Genomic DNA, 22,444 nt, shown 5'->3' on the forward strand with positions numbered 1-22,444 from the left:
CTGCCCCACCCCCTGCATTATTGTCTATGTCCATGTTTATATATGCATGCATATAAGTTCTGTGGCTTATCTCTTCTCTCCCCCACAACCCCCTGTTCTGTGGTTTGTCAGACTGTACCCTACTTCTATGTCTCTGGGTCTATTTTGTTCATCAACTTATTTTATTCCACAAATGAGTGAGATCATGTGATATTTGTCTTTCTCTGATTGGCTTGTTTCGCTTAGGATAATACTCTTCAGGTCCCTCCATGTCGTCTCAAAGGATAAGAGATCTTTCTTTCTTACAGCTACATAGTACTCCATTGTGTATATGCACTACAGCTTTTTTATCCACTCATCTACTGATGGACACTTGGGCTGTTTCCAGATCTTAGCGATTGTAAATAGGTGAACATAGGGGTATGGTATGAACATAGGGGTACATATATTCTTCCCGATTGGTGTTTCAGGCTTCTTATAGTATATTCCTAGAAGTGGGATCATTGGGTCAAATGGCAGTTCAATTTTTAATTTTTTGAGGAAACACCATACTGTTTTCCACAGTGGCTGCACCAGTCTGCATTCCCACCAGCAGTGTACTAGAGTCCCCTTTTCTCCACACCCTCGCCAGCACTTGTTGTTTGATGCTTTGTTGATGGCGGCCATTTTGACAGGTGTGAGGTGATACCTCATAGTTGTTTTAATTTGCATTTTTCTGATGATTAGTGATGTTGAGCATGTTTTCATATGTCTGTGGGCCATGTGTATGTCCTGTTTGGAGAGGTGTCTATTTAGCTCCTCTGCCCATTTTTTAGTTTGGTTCTTTGTCTTCTTTTTGTTGAGTTGTAGAGCACTCCATTTTAAAAATAGACTTAATGTAAAAAAAAATTCTGGGTATAGACTAATGCTTGCTGTTAGATGCTTATAAAAAATAGTCCAGCCCTGGCCAGTTTGGTTCAGCGGTTGGAGCATCGGCTTGTGGACCAGAGTCCCAGGTTCAGTTCCCACTAAGGGCACGCACCTCGGTTGCAGTTTGTCCCCGGCCCCGATTGGGGTTGGGCGGGTGGCAACCACTTGATGTGTCTCTCTCACATCAATGTCCCCCCCCCCCCCCCGTCTGAAGATAAATGCAAAAATGTCCTCAGGTGAGGATAAAAAGTAACAACAATAATAATCCAAAGAGAAAACGAAAGCTCTGTTTTCCTATATGAGCCTACTTCTTCCACAGGACTTGCTGGCCCTAGACAAGTGCTGCCCTTAGAGTGTCGTTGTGAACAAGCTGTGTCTTCGGGAGTTTTGTTCCGCATGGTGGGGAGCTGGGAAGCCAGGTGGCTACCACAGGTGGTGGACTTGGCGGAGAGAGGAGCATCTGGGTTCAACAGCAGAAATAGATGTCACCATCTGGCACACAGCCCCGCAGATGATCCCATTAACTCCCCGTCGCACCCCTGATCCAGGTTGAGTGCAGATGGCATTTAATATATATTTGATTAATTTTTTTTATGACATAGTCCTGGTTTTAAGCAGATGGAGACAGAAGGTGTGTGTTTTGTTAGGGGAATCTGCCAAGGTGGAGCTCAGTGAAGAGGGGAGAAGTTTCTGAGGACAGACTGCTTCTGGCATGGCTGCTGGGGTTGGAACCGGGGTGTTTCCTATGAGAGGAGGAAAGTATAACTGCAGCAAAGAGGCAGATGAGCAGGCCAGACACTGCTGAGCACGTCAAGGTGATTCCTGGATGAGCAGGGGCTCTGCAGAAAGATTTCCTGAAGACACTTTGATATGACTTGCAAATCAGACTTCCGGACGTAGACAGCTTGTTAAGCAGTTTAGTAATTTCTGTTTTGCAGGGTTTGAGCATAAATGCCAGGCTATGGTCGTTTGGGGTGTAGTCAGTAAAGTCAGACCGTGTTGGACAACAACATGTACAGGCTCGATGGTTGTGAACTTTCAGACTCTTACTTGGGATTATGGAATTTTAGAGATGCGGGCACATGTTTGGTATATTTTGTTGTCTAGCTTGTCCTTTAGTTCATATGGTCAGGCTGTGCTGTGGCATGTCCCAGCTGGATTCATGACATCCGTCAGCTATGACACCATGCCGAGGTTCCAGGAATGGATGGCATTCCAGCAAATCTGAAAGCATGACCGTTTGGGCTGGAGCAGCCTACTTTTTGAAGTGCCTAATAAAGTAAATTCTGGAAACAAACTCCTTATATACATAAGTAGGCTGTTATTCCAGCAGTTGGTCGCAGTATCACTCACCTTGGGAAGGTTTCTGTTCACACAAGGATGACCCGTCTGTGGGTGAAAGAACAGCGGCTGCCTTTGAGTCAGAATGGTGCTGGCCACTCATCCTCCCTTGTCTTTTTCTGACCAAGCTTCACTCAGTGACGCATGCAGTGCGGTAGGGGCACGTGGGAGATTAGACGGCGCTCTGGACTTCTTCCGACTCCCTCTTTACCCAGTGGATGGCTAGAGTGGCCTCTGTTGTGGAGACTAGAGAGAATCCTAGTCCTGCTGATGGTCAATCAGAATTGCACCCCCTTTCAGATCCATGACAAGGAAGAGGAAGAGTTCAATGAGAAGAGTGAACACGACTCTGGTATCAATGAGGAGCCTCTGCTCACCGCAGATCAGGTATGAGTGTCTCCCTCGGTTCTTGGAGGTTTTGTTGTCATTGTTAATCCTCACCTGAGGATATTTTTCCATTGATTTTTAGAGAGAGTGGAAGGAAAGGAGGGAGAGAGGGAGAGAGAAACATCAGTGTGAGAGTGACACATTGATTGGTTGCCTCCTGCACATGCTCCAACTGGGGCTGGGAATTGAACCTGCAACCCAGGTATGTGCCCTTAACAGGAATCAAACCTGTGACCCTTTGGTCCATGGGTTGATTGCTCTAACTGCTGAGCCAAACTGGCCAAGGTTTTTTTTTTTTTTTAAATGGAGAAACAGTTTAAGAGAATATACTTGTCATATCCATTTAAGGCAGAAGAAAAATGTGTGGTTTCTTGGTGACTGTGTTGATGACTTGGAGTGTCTTTTGGCAGGGATTTCATTTCTCTTTATGCCTCAGTTTATCCACCTGCTGTAAATAGGAACATAATTCCTGTCACTGCGGATAGCAGTCAGAGGCAGGCCCCGTGTTTCCTGACTCCACTGCTTGCTAACCCTCTTATTATAACTCATTGTGCTCGGAGTCACGACGCTGTAACACGGGTCCCAAACACCTGTTCTTCCCAACACAGAAGTGGTAGATGGATATTTTTCTTATATTTCACAGAACACTGAAAATGTTGAGCCTTCCCAAAGGAGTCTCAGAGACACTTGTGTCTCTTTGTTTGTAAAAAAAATAAAAATAAAAAAGATGTAGTGCTTCACATTTGATCGAGCTAATTATATTTTGGCTTTAATAATTTATTACTGAAGGAGAATACTATTGGCTCTCTGGATTCCTTATTGACAAATTTTAGTCGACAAATATTTGTGGGGGGTTGTTGTGAACAGGCACCATCCTGTGTTTTCCCAGCATCGTTCTGAGAGAGCCCCTCTGGGACCCTGGGATGCCAGACTGCTTTTCAGTAAAAGGAGCTCTTTTATGTTTGTGGTTTAAAAAAAAAAAAAAGTGGGATATAAATAGGTAAGGGTCAAGAGATTGAAGGGAGCCAGGTTAGAAAGAGTGGGGGCTGACAGTGACCCTTGTGAATTTTAGGAGAAGTCCCGCTCAGTGACACAATGCAATGACAGCCACTCTGAGAAGCACAGCCCTCTAATTCTAAAGGGCGTTGGGTCACCTGGTTGCATCTGTGAATGGCTTTCAGTTGTCAAAGACTGAGTGTCCCCTAAATTTGTGACTAGGCATGAGAAGGTTTGGGAATGAAACAGCAAGTGTTCTAAAGGAGGGGACCAGACGTCTTCTTGTTTTTGGTTTGGCCTCACATGAAGAAACCCGCTTCCGAGACCACAGTCCAGGGGCCTTGGAGTCAGTTGATCCCAGCATCGAGAACAGACACATGCACCAGCCAGGTCACTGTTGTGACCGGACTCATCTATGGAGTCCTTTCAGAAGTGGCCTTTGCTTATTCTGCTTCCTTAATGTGTAAACAATTAACGTACAAAGTAGTTCACCCTCGTTCCATTTGGCCATTAGCTCATGTGACTCTCACTTCCAGGAACTGTGGCTCCCAGTGGTCTAGGTTAGGGCTGGATTTCTGCTCTCCAGACCCTGCGTATCCTTTGATGACTTTATTACTATCTTTATTTTCGCTTGTTGCCGGGCAGCTTTAGTTCCTGTCTAGAACCTTGGAGAAATAGCCATTTCCCTCTATGTAAAAAAAAACAAAAAAACAAAAAAACCCTCCACATTTTGAGTTGTTCTAGGAACACTTTGTGGGTTTTTTTCCCAGTCTTATGCATTGTAACAATTAATGGACCGGGTTTTGTGTTAAAGTTCGGTGGATAAATTGCTTTCCCACTTAGAAATAAAGTGCTCAGCAAATTGAAGTGAATGTCCCCTTCCAGGCAGCTCCGCTGGCTCCTGAAAGTCGTTTATTTCCAATAAAGCACTCATCTACGGTGTTCTTGGAAGAAGCTTTACATTAAAGAACGAGTGTGTGGAAGCCTTTGGTCAGATCTATTTTTATTATTACTTAATGTTTTTTAAGTAACGGTATTGCTTTAGGAATTTTACAGACAGCAAATTAGAAATGTTCTTACCTGATCAAAATTCAAGCCAGAATGTCCCTCCAGTAAGGAAGTCACTTGGCAGTCTCTTGTGTGCCTTCTTCAGGTGATTGAGGAGATTGAGGAAATGATGCAGAACTCCCCAGACCCTGAGGAGGAAGAGGAGGTTCTGGAAGAGGAGGATGGGGGCGAAACTTCCTCCCAGGCTGACTCGGTCCTCCTGCAGGAGATGCAGGCCTTGACCCAGACCTTCAACAACAACTGGTCCTATGAAGGTGAGGGTTCCGGGGGCGGGGTTGCCGAGGGTGAACCCCTGCTCTGCCAGGCACTGGGCACAAGCTTCGCATGTAGCCAATAGAACCTTGCATCTAGGGAGTTGACAACATCTTTCTTACTGGGCACTGGGAGAGAAGTTAGCGTTTTTGGAAATAATAAGGCAGTGGAGCAAAATTAAAATGGGAAAACTAACCGAAGAACAAGACTTAAGCAGACTAAGTAGAAGTAATCTGAACCCACTAGGCAAAATGATGCTACTATAAAAATCAATGAAAACCCCCTACAAAAGGTAATAATAATGGCTCGCGTTTTTGGAGTGCTTTCTCTGCGCCTCCCTATTCTGACTTTCTGTGTATAATCTCATTTCATCCCCACACCAACCCCATCAGGACTGAGCTGGGTATTCTGAGAGGTTAAGCGATTTGCTAAAGGCGACTGTTGCAAAAATATAACTAACAACAGGATCCCCTTCCCACCCAGAAAACCTTTGCATGAGTAGAGGAGAAAGAGGACAGTTCTATTATTGAATAAGCTTCAAGCCAGGATGTGACACACGGCGCGAGCTGCCAGCTAAAAGGACTGTGGAACCAGAAAGAAATCTCACTCTTGTCTAGAGCCAAGTGGATGCAATCCATTACTTTAATTAATTTTGCAAGTTGGAGTCAGGTGACAACACCGGTCCCATTATCCTCCTTGCCGATTACTTTGCAAAGCAGTGGCTCCCTGGTTCTTTTTTTTTAATCCTCACCCGAGGACATTTTTCCATTTTTTTGTTCAGATAGAGTGGGAGGGAGAGAGAGACAGAGAGAGAGAGAGAGAGAGAGACATCAACGTGAAAGGGACACATCGAGTGGCTGCCACCCGCACAACCCAACCAGGGCCGGGGACAAACTGCAACCGAGGTACGTGCCCTTAGCGGGAACCAAACCCAGGTCTCTCTGGTCCGCAGGCCGACGCTCTAACCGCTGAGCCAAACCGGCCCGGGCGTCTCCCTGGTTCTTGAGGAAACACGCCAGATTCCTGAGACTGGCAGGAGGCTTATTTGGCCATTAGAATGCTTGGCATACATTTGCAAAGGACAAAGAAAGAAAAGGGAGGTAAGGGAGAGGGAAACGCCCTCTGTTTTTCAGCAGGGAGAACCGAGCCTCTTTTACATTTGCATTTCCCCTCACACCACTTACCAGTTGGAAAGGTTGGAGCCAAATTTGAAGGCAGGTAGATTAAGTCCAGAGTCCACACTCATTATTTTTTCATTTTTTAACTGTTTTTATTTATTTATTTTTAGAGAGAGAGAAGAAGGGAGAGAGAGAGAGATGGGAACATCGATGTGAGAGAAACATCAATTGGCTGCCTCCTGCACGTCCCCTACTGGGGATCGAGCCTGCAACCTGGGCACGTGCCCTGACTGGGAATTGAGCTGGGACCTCGCAGTCCATGGGATGACGCTCGGTTCACTGAGTCACACAGGTCAGGCCAGAGTCCACACTCTTAATCTGTGTGTTGTATTGATTCTCTGACCCGATCTGTAGCAACTAGGATTGTGCAAAGAAACAGGTGGATGCGGAATGAAATGAAAAGATGTAACACAGCAAAGGCAAAACTGGGTGTAAAATCCATCCATCTGCAGGGATGAGGACCTTCTTGCTGCGGGAGGGACCACGCCCCTGGAGAGTAGACCCGTGGTGGTGGGGGTGATGGAGACTTGTGAACAATGGGGTGGGTGGGTCAGGGTGTGAAGATCCAAAGGCAGATTAGAATAGTGGTACGAACGGAGGCGTGATCTGAAGAACTGCTTGGGAGAGTAAGACTCTGGCTGCCAGGAGCAGAGGCAGGGGGTGACGAGCAGGCGGAATCTGTGGAGCGATGGAGCGGCCTTGGACTTGGCTGTGGCGCTGCATTCCCAGCTGCCCCAATCAGGCCATTCTCAGCCACACAAAGGTCCCAAACATAGCCGCGTTCAGCCAAAGCCTCGCGAAAACAGCTGAACTGCAGAGTGAAATGGAAAAACAGAAGGAGGAGGACAGCTCCATAGAACTAAATAAAGGGACAAGGCGAACTAAGTCAGCAAGCATCTGGGCAAAGCAGAAACAAAAAGAAGAAAAAGGGATCCTGAGGCAGAAACAAAAGATGCCATTAGAAGGGGGTCCATTTGCCAAGATGCTTTCTGCATCCGTTTTAAACGAAGAAGTCTCAGGGGACAGGGACTCAAAATAAAGTTATCTGTATCTCATCCTCTCAGGTCCCCTTTCCTTTTTTCTGACAGTAGAGACCCCTCTCCTTCAGCTGGCCAGGGTTCATTCTTCCCTCCGTGTTGCCAGTCTTGCCCACGCTTCACCTGGTTCTGAATGTGGCGCTGCCACCCAGGACTGCCTACGGGCACACAGGCCTCCAAGTGCTCCGCTTTTTCTGCTGACAGCTCTGTCTTGATTTGGTCTTGGGAATAAGCATCACCGTCTATTGCTCCTTGGCACCAAGGCCAAAACCTCCTCTTAATGCCCCCAACCCCGACCCATTTCACACGAGGAATATTACAGAAACAGAGGAAAATTTGGAAGATAGAACAAGCGATCAAGGAGCCTCGTGTCTGTCTACGCACTTTTTTTGTGTGTGAGCAGAGTCCACTGGCTTCCTCAGGGCTTTTTCTTCTCCCCCCCTTGTTTCCCGAGAGTGATGTTCTTTTCTGCAGACAACACACAGGCCCAGCCTTCCTAGCATGCCCCTAATTGTGAGGGTCTCTCCAGGCCCTTCGAGGAGTGGGGAGGGGTCTTCCCCAGAGGGGCAGTCCCGCCTCACGTGGCAGTGGCCCCAGGAGCCTCTGCAGCGGGCTCTGGCTTGAATTCGGGGGTCACCCGTGGCTAGTCTTCCCCACAGGGCTGAGGCACATGTCTGGGCTGGAGCTGACCGAGCTGCTGGACCAGGTGGAGGGAGCCATCCGAGACTTCTCGGAGGAGCTGGTGCAGCAGCTGGCCCGCCGGGACGAGCTGGAGTTTGAGAAGGAGGTGAAGAACTCCTTCATCACGGTGCTCATTGAGGTTCAGAACAAGCAGAAGGAGCAGCGAGAGCTGATGAAAAAGAGGCGGAAAGAGAAAGGGCTGAGCCTGCAGAGCAGCCGCATGGACAAGGGGAACCAGATGCCTCTCAAGGTACGTGAGCAACCCCGCCGGAAGCCTGGGCGCCCCACCTCACACCCACGACACTCCAGGTCCGATACCAACCTTGCAGTGCACTCCGGAACAGGCCAGTGCTGAGCAGGGACGGAGCAGGACACTGTGGCAGACAGTGGGGTGTAAAGAGGGAGAAGATGACACTTCTCTCCTCTCCTCCCCCAGAGGACTCGGGTCTAACCGGAGGAGACAGGGTGTAAACATGGGAAACCACTGCATATGATCTCTTAGCCAAGACCTTAGAAGTGGGGTGAAGGCACTGAGGACTGAGAGGAGCTGTGCCTTGGGATGGTCGGTCAGAACCCCTGCTGCCTAGAGTCCTGAGGTACCCCCTTAGGATGTCAGTAGGGTGTTGCAGGAGCAAACACTATGATGCTTCATTGTTATACCGACAGGATTCTTCAGAGCAGTAGCTCTTAATCGGGGAAGCTCAGGAGAATCACCTAAGATTTTTAAAAATGCCTTTGCCTTGGCTCTGTCCCATACCTACTGAATTGGGCCTAGGTGCGTGCACTTGGAAAAAGCATCCCGGAGAAGGACAGCTGCGGGACGTTTTGTTTTCTTCCCTAAGATATTTGCATCATCTGCTCCCGTTTTATTGCACTGCTTCATTTGCTAATTCACACAAAGGAGGTGGAAATGAGGGAACCTTGGGGGGGGGGGTCTTGTTGCCCTGGGGTCTTTGAGACTCTATTCTCTCGAAGCTCAGGTTTACCTTTTGCCCTGTCTCTCAGCCCAGGTCTTACATTTACTTTCTAGTCCCAGAACTCTGGGGCAGTTACCTGGACAGTGTGGTAGCTCGTGGGTCTGGGTGGTTGAGAGGGGACACAAGTCCCTGGGGGTGGCGACCATGGAGCAGGAAGTACCTGCTCTTCTGGAGTTTCTCCTCCCCTAGCGCTTCAGCATGGAAGGCATCTCCAACATCCTGCAGAGCGGCATCCGCCAGACTTTCGGCTCCTCGGGAACTGACAAACAGGTACGAACTGTCTCCCTGTCCCAGCTTTCCTCCCAGACCCTGGGGACTGGGCCTCCCCAGCAGACTGGGGAGTGGTGACGCAATGGAATGATCCTCACACTCGGGCAAGGGTGGTCCTAGCATTTTCTTCTGCTCTGGAGGAGGAGCAGAAAGTGTGTTTTGAAAGGTGAAGTTTCTTGAGCTCCAGTAACCTAGGACATGGATGAAACTTGAAACTCGACATTGCTTGTCGACCTACAAGTTAACTTGTTTTAAGAACAAAATGCATTCAAAGGGAAATGCATCTGATGACCGAGCCCATCTGGCAGCTTAATTAACTCTACCACCTCAGGTCCCCCGCTGACCTGTCCTACCAGGACTGCACCAGTAGCCACCCACTCTGACTGTAACCCCCCGTGGCATCTCCGGGTTGGCTCTGTTTAGTCAGTTCCTTGCCTGAGACACGTTTCTGGTTATTTTGGGACAGTGTTCAGAACTTTTACTGTGTACCTGTTATGTGCTGAACTCTGTTGCTGGGCCCCCAGGTACCAAGATGAGTAAGTCCTGATCCTTGCCCTCATGGCGTGCGCAACCTAATAGAGATGGCCCGTGTGTAAATGGACGAGTGTGAGATTGTGGAATAAGTGCACATACGTTGTGTGTGTGTGTCACACATATTTGTAGCTGAATCCTGTTAGAATTCTAGAACGCATTATGGGAAGAGATTTTAGGAACATTAAACTCAGTCCCCTTATTTCACAGTGGTGAGAACTGAGGCTTAGAGAGATTAGGCAAGATTTTCCCAAGGCCACGCTGCTGGTGTGTGGCAGAGCCAAGACGAACATACCAGCTTCCGACGTTTGGTCTGGAGGTCTCCTCATTGGCTGCGCCAGGCGCTGTTCTGGCCTAGTGTGTGATATCCCCCTGGGCCTGAAGATGATTTTGTTGTAGAAGCACCTCATATCCAGCAGAGGGAGCAAATCCAACATTCAAGACCAAGGGCGTGGTTGAGATTCTCTTGCCTGTCATTTGGACAAAAGAGAAACCATTCATTCTCAAATTGCACTGCAAAGGGTAAGAAAGTATAATACCCTTTCTTTGCTCTCAGCCCAAATGAGAAGAATCTCACCAGGACTTTCAAATAACCAAAGAGTTTCTAGTGTTTGGAAAATACCGAAGTTGAAATGGATGGAAATTTTCCCTGGCGGATACAGTCAAGTCTTAGTTTTAAAGAGACACCCCCAAAGACAAGGGTCCTGAGACAGTGGTGTGCAAATTATATGGTTTTTGAGAATGTAGCATTGGACGGAGTGTGTTTTTAGAGAAAAGCCCAGTCCCCGAGCGGATTGAGGGTTGTCTCGTATAGCTCAACCCCAGAGGCACCGTGTCTTGTGTCTGAAGCCCCGCATGCCCTTTGTCTCGTAGTATCTGAACACAGTCATCCCCTACGAGAAGAAAGCCTCCCCTCCGTCCGTGGAAGACCTGCAGATGCTGACAAACAGTGAGTTGCTCTCATCCCCAGCGAGATCAGCTGCCGGTTTTTCTGCACCCCTCCCCCACCCTGCGAGTTGCACCCTTGGTGGCTCGGCCTGAGAATGGTTTTAAAAGGGTCAAACTGGGCTCTATCATCCCCTCACTTTCCCTGAGCAGGGCTAGAATTACAAGGCTCTGCAGCAATGCCCGCAGCAGCTGTCTTGTCTCTCCCAGGTTCCCGTAGGGACAAGGTTTGCAGGACGAAAAGGAGTGAGTGAAAGAGGTTGGGGCGGGGAGGAGGTAGGGCTGTGCAGGGACTTTCTGCTTCACCCAGCAGGTTTGCATCCTCTGCCTTGCTTGCCCGTTTTCTCCTCGGCACCTTGAGGATGCCGCTTAGTTTGAACTTGTGCCCCTGAGGCGGGTAGCGCAGTCCGTGGGACTGGCTGTTTGTTTTTTTTTTAATGAGAAGCAAAGTTTCTTGGGTGGGGTAAAGCTGATTGGAAAGAAGAGAGTCTGGTTTTCCGCTCAGGAAGTGCCTGCCTCCTCTCCTTCACGTTGGCTCGACTGTCCAATATTAATAAACACTCTGAGCTGTGGGAGAAAACCGCGTGTAATAAAGAGCCTTTTTGTAGGCAAAATCTCTTTATTTACATCTAACACTACAACCCCCGAAGGTCCGGGGCACAAGGTGTCAGCCATCAGTGTCTGCTTGATTCTTGTAGGAAGAGAATCCTAGGCTGAGATGTGACAGGCTCAGTGAATCAGAAGTCCATCTCCCTGGCAACCATGCACCGCATGAGTGATGTACTGGCCAGGCTGCCCAGCCCATGGCAGCACCGCCCAGAGGGCTATTTGGTACCTCGAGGGGAGGGAAGAGGATCTTTCTCTGTTCCGCTGAGGGGCATGAATGCCTGCTGGGCCCCAGTGCTAAGGGGACCAAACATTCTTATTTCTATCAATTTGGAAACGAAAGCGGGAGGTTCTGGTAAATAGAAATCCTGCTAACATCAATGGATACTGCGTCCTTGAGAATCCAGAATTCTAAATTCAAAAGACATTGGCTTCCTCTTGACTCATTTTAAACTCCTTTATTTGCATAAATATGCACTAAGATTTTTTTAACGGGAGCAGATAGATGTGAACTGACATTTATAGGTGTTGGTGTTTTCACAAGTAGTACACATTTGGGAAATAAATTGGACAAATTATGAAGGCTGATATATGTAAAGTACTCTATCATGGTCTTAACAAAAGGAAGAGCTACATATTTATACAGCTACCCATTAAGGAATTCAGTGTGAAATCCTTTCATTTTAGTTAAGTAACTGTGAGTTTTGTTTACATTTTTTAAGTTCATTTAAAAAATTATAGCTAGAGTATATCAATCATTTATAATACTTTGGAAATATCGAAAAGTGAACAAAGGAAAATAAATAATTCATTGTCCCCTTGACTGTGGTTACTATTTTGGTGTTTTTCAGCCATAATATTTTATGGCTTTTTCATGTAGTTGGGATTATACTGACTATAAAATTTTGTATCATGATTTTAGTCACATCAGTTAACATTTGGTTAACATTTTTTTTTATGGCTCTCTCTTCTACCTTGTGGATATACACTCCAATATTTTATTCTTTTGAAAAGAGAAAAACTGCCATCTTCCTTGAATACAAATTCTCCTGTAGGTTATGAAAGCTCTTTTTTTTTTGCCAGATCCGTGCATGGATTTGTGAACAATGTCTGGTCTTTACCCTACTCCCGAATAGGCCAAACCCCAGCTTTGGGGACTGGACAACTCATATAAATTTTGGATTTGGAAGATTAATTTAGACACATATTGACTGAGTGCTCTCATTGTATTTTTATGGCTGTCTTCTTGGTGCGGCATCTAGTCTGCCTATGCTCAGTTGCCAAGTATTTCCAGCCTATTCAGTTGAAATGAATATGTCTAAAAATACAGAAGAAATCAAACAAAAGAAAGCAACACCTGGAGGGCCTCAGGTTCGGTCCCCCAGGTTCGGTCCCCCTTTCCGGACCGGGCCGCTGACTCATGCCATGGTCAGGCTCTGTTCTTCACCTGCTCCTGAGTTTTGGAGTCAAGTTTCCTGACCCTGACTTGAAACTAGGCAAGGTGGTCAATGGAGAGCAAGGACATGGAGATGGATGGGGTGCCTCTGTGTCAGGCTGCCTCTGACCCCGTGACCAGTGCCTGCTGATCTTGTTCGTTCCCTCCGCTTGCAAAAAGTGGTACAAGCTCGCTGAAAACAGCCAGACACGGTGGAAATATAATGTGGAAAGGAACCCCTCTGTGGGCTCACTCGCAGAGATAAGCACTTTTAACTGTTTCATGCGTGTTCCTCCAGATTTTTTCTGTGAATATTGGCATTTATTTATCAGTTAGTACATAATATTCTGTGGTCGTCTTTCTTCACTGTTAAGTATGTCTTGTACACACAGATCTCTCTCATGTCTCAAAAAGACTGCTTAGGATAGAGTTTATTTAAGGCAATGGATACAGAAATCTATTGGTAGATACCTCCACCCTCACTTTTTAAAAAAATACGTTCTTATTGATTTCAGAGAGAGGAAGGGAGAGAGACATTGATGTAAGAGAAAAATATCAACTGGCCGCCTCCTGCACGCCCCCTACTGGGGATGGAGCCAGTAACCTGGGCATGTGCCCTGACCGGGAATTGAACAGGTGACCTCCTGGTTCCTGGGATGATGCTCAATCCACTGAGCCACACCAGCTGGGCACCACCTTCATTTTTGGATACTATAAACAAGGTCTAGCTACTTTCTTGAAGGATTTTCTACAAAGCTGACTTCTACAGTATGGATTATGAACATGAGAAGATCTGGTGGCGGGAGAACGGCAGGTGTCAGACCAAACCTTGTTTCAGCAACCTCGGGACTGGACTTCTGTCTAGGGAAGAATTCAGAGCCAAGACTCACACTATGAGACCGTTTGTTTAGATTAAAGTCACAGAGGTCGAAGAAATGGGCCCAGGAAACAAGTTGCAGGGGCAAAAGGAGGAGCCCACGGAGCCAGGAGAGAAGGGTGAAAGCAATGGGCCTGGAGGAAGGACGAGGGGACAGGGGACAGGGAAGGTGTGGTCATGCTCCCCGGAGGCAGCGCTCGCTGGGTCCTGTCTGAAGGGTGGGAATTTCAGGGGAGGTCCCAGGGGAAGATCTCAACAGCCTCTTCAGCAGCTTTCCAGGTGTGTCCTTTCAGGGTTGTGGTCTCCACTGACTGGTCAGCGCCAGGCAGGGGGTCATTAATCGATGCAGCTGCTCCTGATGTCAGCCGTGGTATCACTTGTCATATGCTGCTTTTCTGGGCCGGGAGCTGAAACACAGCTGAGGCCCAGATGTACTAGATGTGGGTCAGAACCTCATTGTCCTGGGGGCTCAATGCTTAAGGGCTATTCTCTGGCCCTCCTGTCTGTTCCCCCTCTAAGGGGGATTAACCCACACGACTAGCAACATGCCAGGGAGGGAGGGTCAGGGGAGAGGCCCAACCACATGACCAGCGATGTGAAAGGTCAGGGGGTCTAAACCACATGACCAGTGATGTGCTGGGAGAGGAAAGGTCACCCTGGGGAGAAGGTACTTGCTCTCACCATTTTGCCTTTGCTAGGCACCCGGGTCTCTCTGCCCTGGCGACCTCTGCCCCAGCCTGTTGTCCTTGCTCTGCTCATGTCTGTCTAACGGCCTGCCGCTATGCTACCTAGTTTAATAACAGAAGCAACTATTTAAAAAACTTTTATAAAAAGCCTTTAGGTTTCAATAACTTCTCATCGTTTGCTTCAAGTGGAGTCCTGCCCTGTTTCAGCAAGAAGTGTATGGGCTTTGCATTTCCACAAATTCTAGTGCTGTTCTGGGCATGAAACAGAAAGCAAATATTTGTTAGGTTAAATTCACTTGTTATTAATAAGTTGGAGGTGCAGAAATTTTCTAATAATATGTTTATATGAATAGAATGGTTATTTGGTGACGTGACAAACTAGAATTCTAACATTTAGGTTGACTGCATCTGAAAGCTGATTCTTTTAAAAAAATTTATTTATTTTTATGATTATTAAAGACATACTCAGGAGATGACATGGAAATTATAGAAGAATTTTTTAAAAAGTAAAAGATAAAGGAAAAAAGAAAATAAAGTTACCGACAGGCCACTGTGACTCTTGGTACATTCTCCATCACCACCATGTTGAATGCTGACTCTTGACAGAAGCTTCTGGACTTTTGCTCAATATTCAACAAATGTCTGGTTTCCTTGAATCATTTCTCACCCACTTTGGGCTGCTGCGTTGTTTGGCCCCAGGAATGAGCTTTATGCCTTGATGGTACCTTGGCTCATCTGTGTCTCTCTCCTTCCCCAGTTCTCTTTGCCATGAAGGAGGATAATGAAAAGGTGCCCACTTTGCTAACGGACTACATTTTAAAAGGTAAGAGCAGCCCAGGCCTCTGGGACCCTCCCAGGCCCTCCCCCGGGCCCTCCCAGGACTCCTGTGAAACTGTGCAGCTTCCCAGCCTGGGCAGGGCCAGGGAAAGCAAGTGGCCAGTTGTGAGTCCCTCTTGGTCATGGGATTTTGCTTTGGGATGTGGCTTGGAAGCCTGAGAAGGAGATTCCATCATTCCCGAGTCACCAGAACAGCAGCCGAACCGACAAAAGGCTTTCTGTGACAGTGCCTTCTGTGACAGTGCCCTGGAGCCGGGCTAGCAGCTGGGAACAGCAAAGCCCGAGGCTACTACTCATGGTTTTCAGCGGCTTAAAGGCAACAAACGAGTCACGATGAGCTACATCCTTTCAAGACTATTTTTTGTGTTACTTTGTATTTGTTTAACAAGTAGAGCAAATGGTATAACCAACTTTTATGTACTTAACATTCTGCTGTAACAATTATTAACACACTGTCAATCATGTTTTGTTTACATGCCTTCCCAGCTTCTCCCATTCGTGTTATTTTGAAGCAAGTCCTAATCGTATTTTCCTGACCTCAATATTTCAGCATATAGTTCTAAAACATAAGGGCTCTTTTTAAAAAACACAACCACAGTGTGGTCACAACTAGAAAAAGAAAAACTTTCTCAATAGCATTGACTATCCAATCAGATGTCCCTATGAAATTCCGTTCAGTTTGTTTGAATCAGGATCCGATGGAGGATTGCAATTGGATATGTCTCTTCGTCCCTTTTAACATAGTATATAAGCTCCCCTTTCCTCCCTCTCTCCCATTCCTTGATGATTTTTTCTTGGAGAAAACAGGTTGTTTGCCCCATAGATTTTTCTCATTCCAGACTTTGCTAGCTGGTTGTGTCCCCAAGATTTAATTTTACATGTTCTTCCATCTTTTGTACTTCGTATTAATTGGTAGAGCGAGGGGCAGTTCTCAACCTGTGGGTTGCAACCCCTTTGAGGGTCGCGACCCTTTCACAGGGGTTGCCTAAGACATAACAGTAGCAAAATTACAGTTATGAAGTAGCAACAAAAACAATTTTACGGTTGGGGGTCACCACAACATGAGGAGCTGTATTAAAGGGTCGAGGCATTAGGAAGGTTGAGAACCACCGATCAGATTCAGCCTTACATTCTTTGGTAAGCACATTATTGATGGCTGTAAACTTCCATCGAGAGACACATACGTACTGTCTGGTTTTCTTTCTTTTTGTAATGTTAATATCTGTGTTCATTTGCCCAGGCTGCTAAAACAAATACCACTGCCTAGCTTAAACAACAGATATTTTTTCTCTCACAGTTCTGTAGGCTAGAAATCCGTAATGAAAGCACCAGCAAATTTGGTTTCTGGTGAAGGCTCTCTTCCTGGCTTGCAGACAGAGGTCTTTCCTGCCCACCAGAGGAAAGACAGAGGGAGCTCTCTTATGTCTCTTCTTCTAAGGACACTAATCCCATCAGATCAGGGCCCCGCCCTTATGACCTCATTTAACCTTACTTTTTCAGAGGCTCCGTCTCCAAAGGCAGCTCCACTGGGGAGTTAGGACTTCAGCATATGGATTTTGGGGAGACATAAGCATTCAGTCCACTGAGGATCATTCATTGTCAAGACCCTTTGTTTCACTGGTGTTCACTCTCCATACACTCAACTTTGGGTACAGTTTCCCAAGGCTTATGAATCTCAGTTAAGAACCTCTGAACTACATTGTTTCCATAAGGATCTGAGAGATTAATGTTCCGTTTCTGCAGGAGGAATTCAGGCTAAACATTGGGAAGAACTTCTGACTCTGAAAGGTTTTAAAAGAGCAGCCAATTTCTCAGAGGACGTTTTCAAAGGAGGTTTATAGAAATGGGTTCTGTAAGTCTAGGAACCTGGGGGCTAGACTTTACCCCACATGATCCACTGAAATGTCAGTGAATTTATAAAACTAATTAACATTTACTGAGCACCTTCTACTTGCCTCTGAACAACCCTTTGGGGTAGGCAAAGGCACGGTCTATTGTATACATGAAGAAACACGTAAGAGAGGCGAAGCAATCTCCCTAAGGTTGTAGAATTAGAAACAGCAGAGCCAGGGTTTGAATCCAAGCAGATGGGCGCCAGAGACTACGCGGGTATTACACCAAACAACCACCTGTCATTGGCTCTTCCTTCCTCTGCAATTGTCCCTGGTTCTGGGGGGACGGTTCTCTGCTCGGGATGCTGGTGGCCTCTCTGGGCCAGGGCCCCCTGGGCTAGCAGGTGCTGACCTGCACTGTGCTTTGACCTCTGCCCTCTGCTCTTCTCTTTGCAGTGCTCTGTCCTACCTAACCTTGCCCTTGGGAGCAGCCTTGCCGCGGAGGTCACTGAGCAAGAGTCATTCCATCCCAGGGACTGCATGACACCACGTAACCTCCGCCGTGTATTTAAACGTGTAGAGCTTAACCTGGATTAAACAGGAGCAAACGCGCGGGTTCTTTGCTGTTGTTGGCTTCTAGTCCTAGTAATCATTGGATGCATGACAAGGGGCAGGGCTGGGGACACTGTCTGTGCTCTGCCTGTGTCGGAGGAAGGCAGATGCTCTCGCCACTCAAGTAGTCTGGCTCCAGCCCTCAGAAACAGCTTACACTTGAACACTAATTTTAATAAACCTTCATTTAATTAATATTCTCCATGTGCTTTGGAGTGTGATGTCCCGTGGCCCCACTACAAACCCTCCAGAGAAAGGATGCGCAGCCACCTCCACGTGATGGCCCGTGGCCTGTGGTGGCAGCGCGGTGTTTAGGGACCGGGTCATGCCCTGTTGTGGGCTTCATGTGGTTCAGATGGAAGAGGAGGAGGAGGAGGAGGAGGAGGAGGAGGAGGAGGAGGAGGCCATCCATAGGCTATACGACCTTGTGCCTCGGCAACTATAGGGGGAGCTGCAGGGTGTGTGGGTGTGTGGTGGTTGGAACCTCCGAATGGGGGGGGGGAGGGGAAGGTTGAGAAGTTAGCAGACAGAAGAGCTCAAGGAGCAGGCAGGGGGCACTGGCACCTCCTGCTGAGATGCCCAGATTGGCTCCTGGAGGAACTCCACAGCCCCTGTCCGGGACCTGGAGGCTCAGGGGAGGGAGGGAGGCAGCTGGCTGGGCTGTCTGAGCATGAGGGATTTCCGCTGCTTCCTCATTGCCCCCAGCGACCCCCAGGAACATGTCCTAGGACCGTGCACGCCCGGCCCTTTCTGCAAACCTAGAGGCCCAGCGGCTCTGACCCCCTAGGTGCTGTCTCCACGTCCCAGGCAGACAGCTCGCCAGCCCTGCTTGACCAGGAGGCGAATGTGACTCGTGGCTTGATTTGAGCAGACCGGAACTCTCTGGGCTTCCGTCTTCTGGCTGCAATGATCTCAGCGCTGCCAATTTCCACGGCAAAGACGGTGATCAGCACTTGCTCAGCGCCTGCTGCTGGCCTTAGCACTCTCCACACGCTATGTCACATCACAGCCACCTGTGTGGCAGGCGGGTGCCAGCATCGCCCTGATTTCAGAGAGGAGGCTGAGAAGCGGGGGTGGGGGTGGGGGTCAGAAGCAGAGGAGTCGACTGGCACTGCCTCTCGTCCAGTTAGACTTCCACTCGCTCTTCGGAGTCCATGAAGGGTGCCACGTGGAAAGTTAGGCTTGATCACCCTGGCAACGGATCCACAGGAGGCCACAGATCCACCTAGGTGACAACAGAAGCCATCCTTGGTGCCTGTCTCGCACTTCCTGGGCCTCCACTTTTCTGGGAGCAGTGGCCAGGGTGAGGGGGGTTCCCCCAGCAGGCACGCCACCTCAGCGCCCGCAGCTCTGACAGGCATCTCCGGGGAGCAGAAGGTGTGTGTAGAAAGGACCCCACCGCTGCAGCATTTAGAAGCAAACAGGTACCCACGCAAAGCCTCAGGAGTCAGCCAACTGATGCAAGTGCCAGGCTTTGACAAAGGGGTGACTTCATTCATTCTGCGTTCATTGGTGGCTATGGATACAAGGGGTCGCTGGTGGAGTGAGGTCACAAGCCAGTTGGCACTGCGGGCGGTGGGGTTTTCACCAGCCTCAGCAAAGGGGAGCCATGCCTTCCCCAGTTTCTCTTCCTGCCTTGGATCTGTCAGATCTGGGTCAGCCACTCCTCTCCCCCCATGTTTCCTGCCAGCAGGGGTCTGAAGCAGCAGAGACAAGCTCATCAAAGCTGCTGGCAGTTCAAGAGAAATCTCACGTGTCAGGGATGCACTGCTGCAGGGAGGAGGTGTGTAGGAGGGGGAGGGGAGCAGCGGCTCCTCTTTTCTCCCCTTTTGTCCACGGAGGCGTTGAGAGGGGCTATTCAATCAGTTTCTCGTGGTGTTGCATTGCCCTTCCCTCCCTTTGCTAATCAAAGTGCGGTGCCCAGATCAGCTGCACTAACAAACCTAGGAGCTGGAGGGAGCGCAACCCTCAGGCCCCACCCCAGACTTACAGCGTCAGAAGCTGCGTTGTAACCAGACCTGCAGACGGTTGGTATTTGCGTTAAGTTTCAGAGATTTGCTCTGGGCCCTCGGTGTTGCTGGAGCCCTGACTCTTGGAGGCTGAGCCTGAGGAAAGCCCAGGGGTGTGAGTACCAGGCGAACCCAGCTCGCTTCCTCTCCTCCTCAAGGACTTAGGAAGAATCTCCAGGGTGGATTGACATTTCAGACTCCAGTCAGTCTCCAATGCAAAACTCAAGTCCAAGCTAAGAGGTCCACACTCAGCAAGGAGAGCTGAGGGCAAGGTGTGCAGGTGCCCTCCTCAGTAGGCAGGAGTCTGGTCTGGCTAATGCGTTCTGTAATGGAGGTGTGTTCCCATCGGCCAAAGGCCTCCATGTGGGTTTTGCGAAGCCGCATCAGGTCCTGGTGATGGCATGACCACCGCAGCCAGACGCCGCCTTCATTTGTGTAGAGCTGAACGAGGGCTTGGATACTTCCAAATGGAGTATCCCCACACTCCCTACGGTTGTTTTTGTTTCGGATTGAGACACAGATGTGATATCTCAGAAAGAAAACCCCAAAGGAAGGGTATTGTGGCCCTGAAGTTTGTGGGGTAAATTGGATTTTAAAAATTAAATAAACTTTTGTTATGCCCCTGGAATAGTGTGTGGAGTGTGACTATCTTCGGCTGTGGTCAGGGGAGAAGAGATGGAGACAGTCAGTAGGAAGGTGCAATCCCCCGGGTGTCTCAGGATGAATGAGGAACCAAGTCCTCATGGACATCAGTGAGTCCATTCCCTGACCGTGTTTGAGCACTTTGACCCACTGTGTCCTGGGGACTCCTGCCGCTTGGTATGTCACCAGAGTGGAAGCAGGGAGCACCCAGATGCCCAGGCTTCCTGGCATTAGAAGCAGGAAAGGGCAGAGGCTCTTTGGTTTCCACGGAAGGCAGGAGAGGTGACTCTCCGCACCCAGCCAGCCTCCGCGATTAGTATGCGCGGAGGGAGAGAAATTAAGTGCTGCTCTTGGAGAAGAGACACTCGCGTTCTTGATGGCGCCGGCTTATTTATTTCCTTGGGAGGATGAGAGAATAGTGGTTAGGATTTCTGCCTGAGCCCGCCTTTGCTCTCCTCCTCCCTTCACTAGAGAGGGGAAGCAGAGGCCACGCTTCAGACCAGAACGGTGCTTTGGCTCCCGATTAATGCCTTTCTTTTAAAAGAACAATGAGCCACCTTAGCCCACAGCTCAGCAGCTCCACGCCCCGCCCAAGTCCTCATGCATATTCATCCTGCTTCAAAGAGCACAGCATGGAATATGCAAATTAGCCAGGCAGGAGCTGGTTGGCATTTTGATAATAGCTTTGTCTGAAAACCCCCAGAGACATTTGCACATCTAGTTCTCTCTCTCTCTTCTTCACTTTCTCTTTCCCTCTCTCTCCTTCTCTCTCTCTCTGTTGCCTCTACCCCGTGCCCCCTCCTTCTCTCCTCCCTCTCAACCTGCCAGAGAGGCAAGTGAGTGAAGGAGATAGTATTCCAGTTGGTGTATCCCCACTTGGTCCTCTCTCTCCCTCCCTGAAGACTCGCTCTGTGTGTCCCTTACTAAAACGGTGCCCGACCTGACAGTGCCTGGCCTGTCCTCTGCCCTCGGTGGGCCCCTCCCACTGTGTCTGGGCACCCACTCTCTCTCTCTGTTTCTCTCTCTCGGAGGTGAGCCCCCTTCTCTTTGTTCTTCCTCCGTCTTCCAACCTGGTTCTTCCCTTACTCTCAGCAGTCGAGCCTGAAACAGCCCTAAGACCCTGGCCTTGCCCTCTGCCAGGCTTCAAGAAACCACCTGCACAGGCTGGGGGTGGGGAGGGCTTGGAAGTCAGCTGACTTCACATATCACTCTCTTATACGCGACCATTAGCCACAGTACAGCGGAAATGTAGATGCTTCACTTAGGAGCTGGTGGGCCGCTGGGCGCCTGCGGGGAGAGCAGGCTAAGGTGGGTCCGCGTCTCTGAGTGTTGTTCCATCTGGGACCGTCGATGGGAAAAGCAGCCGCAGTGCAGGGCTGCTGGTACCTCTGAGGGTTTCAGGGAGGGGGGCTTCTCCCCACCTGCAGGCCCACCCTGGTCAAGCTGAGGCCCAGGGAGGCAAATTCCCTCACAGGAGGAGCATGTGTTTGGCTTTGGGTTGAAATCCCAGCTGTACTACATAGTAGCTAAATAATTTTTGAGAAAATTGTTTAATTTCTCCGAGCTCTAGTTACCTCATTTTAATAATAATACCAGCAAATTTTTCCGGGTTATTTGGAGTAATCTACAGTATTTAGCATATATGCTAAGTGCTCAATCATTTTGACTTTTATTTTTACTAGTAAACTTTGAAAAATGTAGAGAAAGGGCTGGCCCTATGGCCTTTTGAGCCTTGGGGATCCGATCCTCTTTACAACTCAGCAGACGCAGAACCTGAAAACAAAACGAAAATGACTCAAAATGACAGGATATGGCCCAGTCCCCTTAAATCAGCCTTACTCCTACCCTTTACCCTCACACCTGCTCAGTGGTGGTCCCGTGAGACCTGGCACCTGCTGGTTTTAGATCCAGGGGCCTTGGGTGATCCTGGACACGGAGACCAAGCAAACAGGCAGGAGTTGTGTCATGTTCGGGCTCATTCAGGCCAAGTGGTGGAGGAGTGAAGGAGAAACTGATTTATTTTGTGCTTAGAGAAAAGATGCGATTTTCCCTGCAAGGAGACAGTGGAGTGACGAGGAGGAAGCACACACACCGCCCAGACACACCCAGGGCAGCCGCATGTGCTTTGTGATCAGGCTGGGCAGGTGGGACCTGCGGACTAATTTAAGAGGTTGGAGAAAGGCTTGCAGGTCTGAAGTGCTGCCCCTGCGCAGTAAGTGCGCCTTGAAGATCACAGTTGAAGGCCTGGAGCGAGTCTCCTTCCTCCATTTGTCTCCAGAAGGCAGAGCTCAGATCCTCTGGAAGAACTGGGCAGCCCTGGATAAGTTTGGTCTTTCTGCCCTGAGAAGCACTGGACA

The 22,444-nt window shown here is 48.8% G+C and overlaps 1 protein-coding gene across 4 annotated transcripts in view; it reads left to right on the forward strand.

Annotated features, from left to right (window-relative positions):
- The window catches only part of FEZ1 (fasciculation and elongation protein zeta 1), a 36,535-nt gene extending 18,904 nt beyond the window's left edge, over positions 1-17,631 (forward strand). Inside the window, exons 4-10 of one of the 4 annotated variants that reach the window (XM_036276807.1) lie at positions 2,530-2,616; positions 4,766-4,934; positions 7,807-8,078; positions 8,995-9,075; positions 10,480-10,555; positions 14,913-14,978; positions 17,281-17,631. In XM_036276807.1, the coding sequence (XP_036132700.1) occupies positions 2,530-2,616; positions 4,766-4,934; positions 7,807-8,078; positions 8,995-9,075; positions 10,480-10,555; positions 14,913-14,978; positions 17,281-17,297 (768 nt within the window). In that variant the 3' untranslated portion in view covers positions 17,298-17,631. Of the gene's footprint in view, positions 1-2,529; positions 2,617-4,765; positions 4,935-7,794; positions 8,079-8,994; positions 9,076-10,479; positions 10,556-14,912; positions 14,979-17,280 lie in introns of all 4 variants that reach the window. The other 3 variants (XM_036276806.1, XM_036276808.1, XM_036276809.1) reach the window with 3 other exon arrangements.
- Positions 17,632-22,444: the final 4,813 nt, after the last annotated feature.

Source organism: Molossus molossus, unplaced genomic scaffold, assembly GCF_014108415.1.
Source record: "Molossus molossus isolate mMolMol1 unplaced genomic scaffold, mMolMol1.p scaffold_m16_p_22, whole genome shotgun sequence".
In the NCBI taxonomy this organism is placed as follows: domain Eukaryota; kingdom Metazoa; phylum Chordata; class Mammalia; order Chiroptera; family Molossidae; genus Molossus; species Molossus molossus.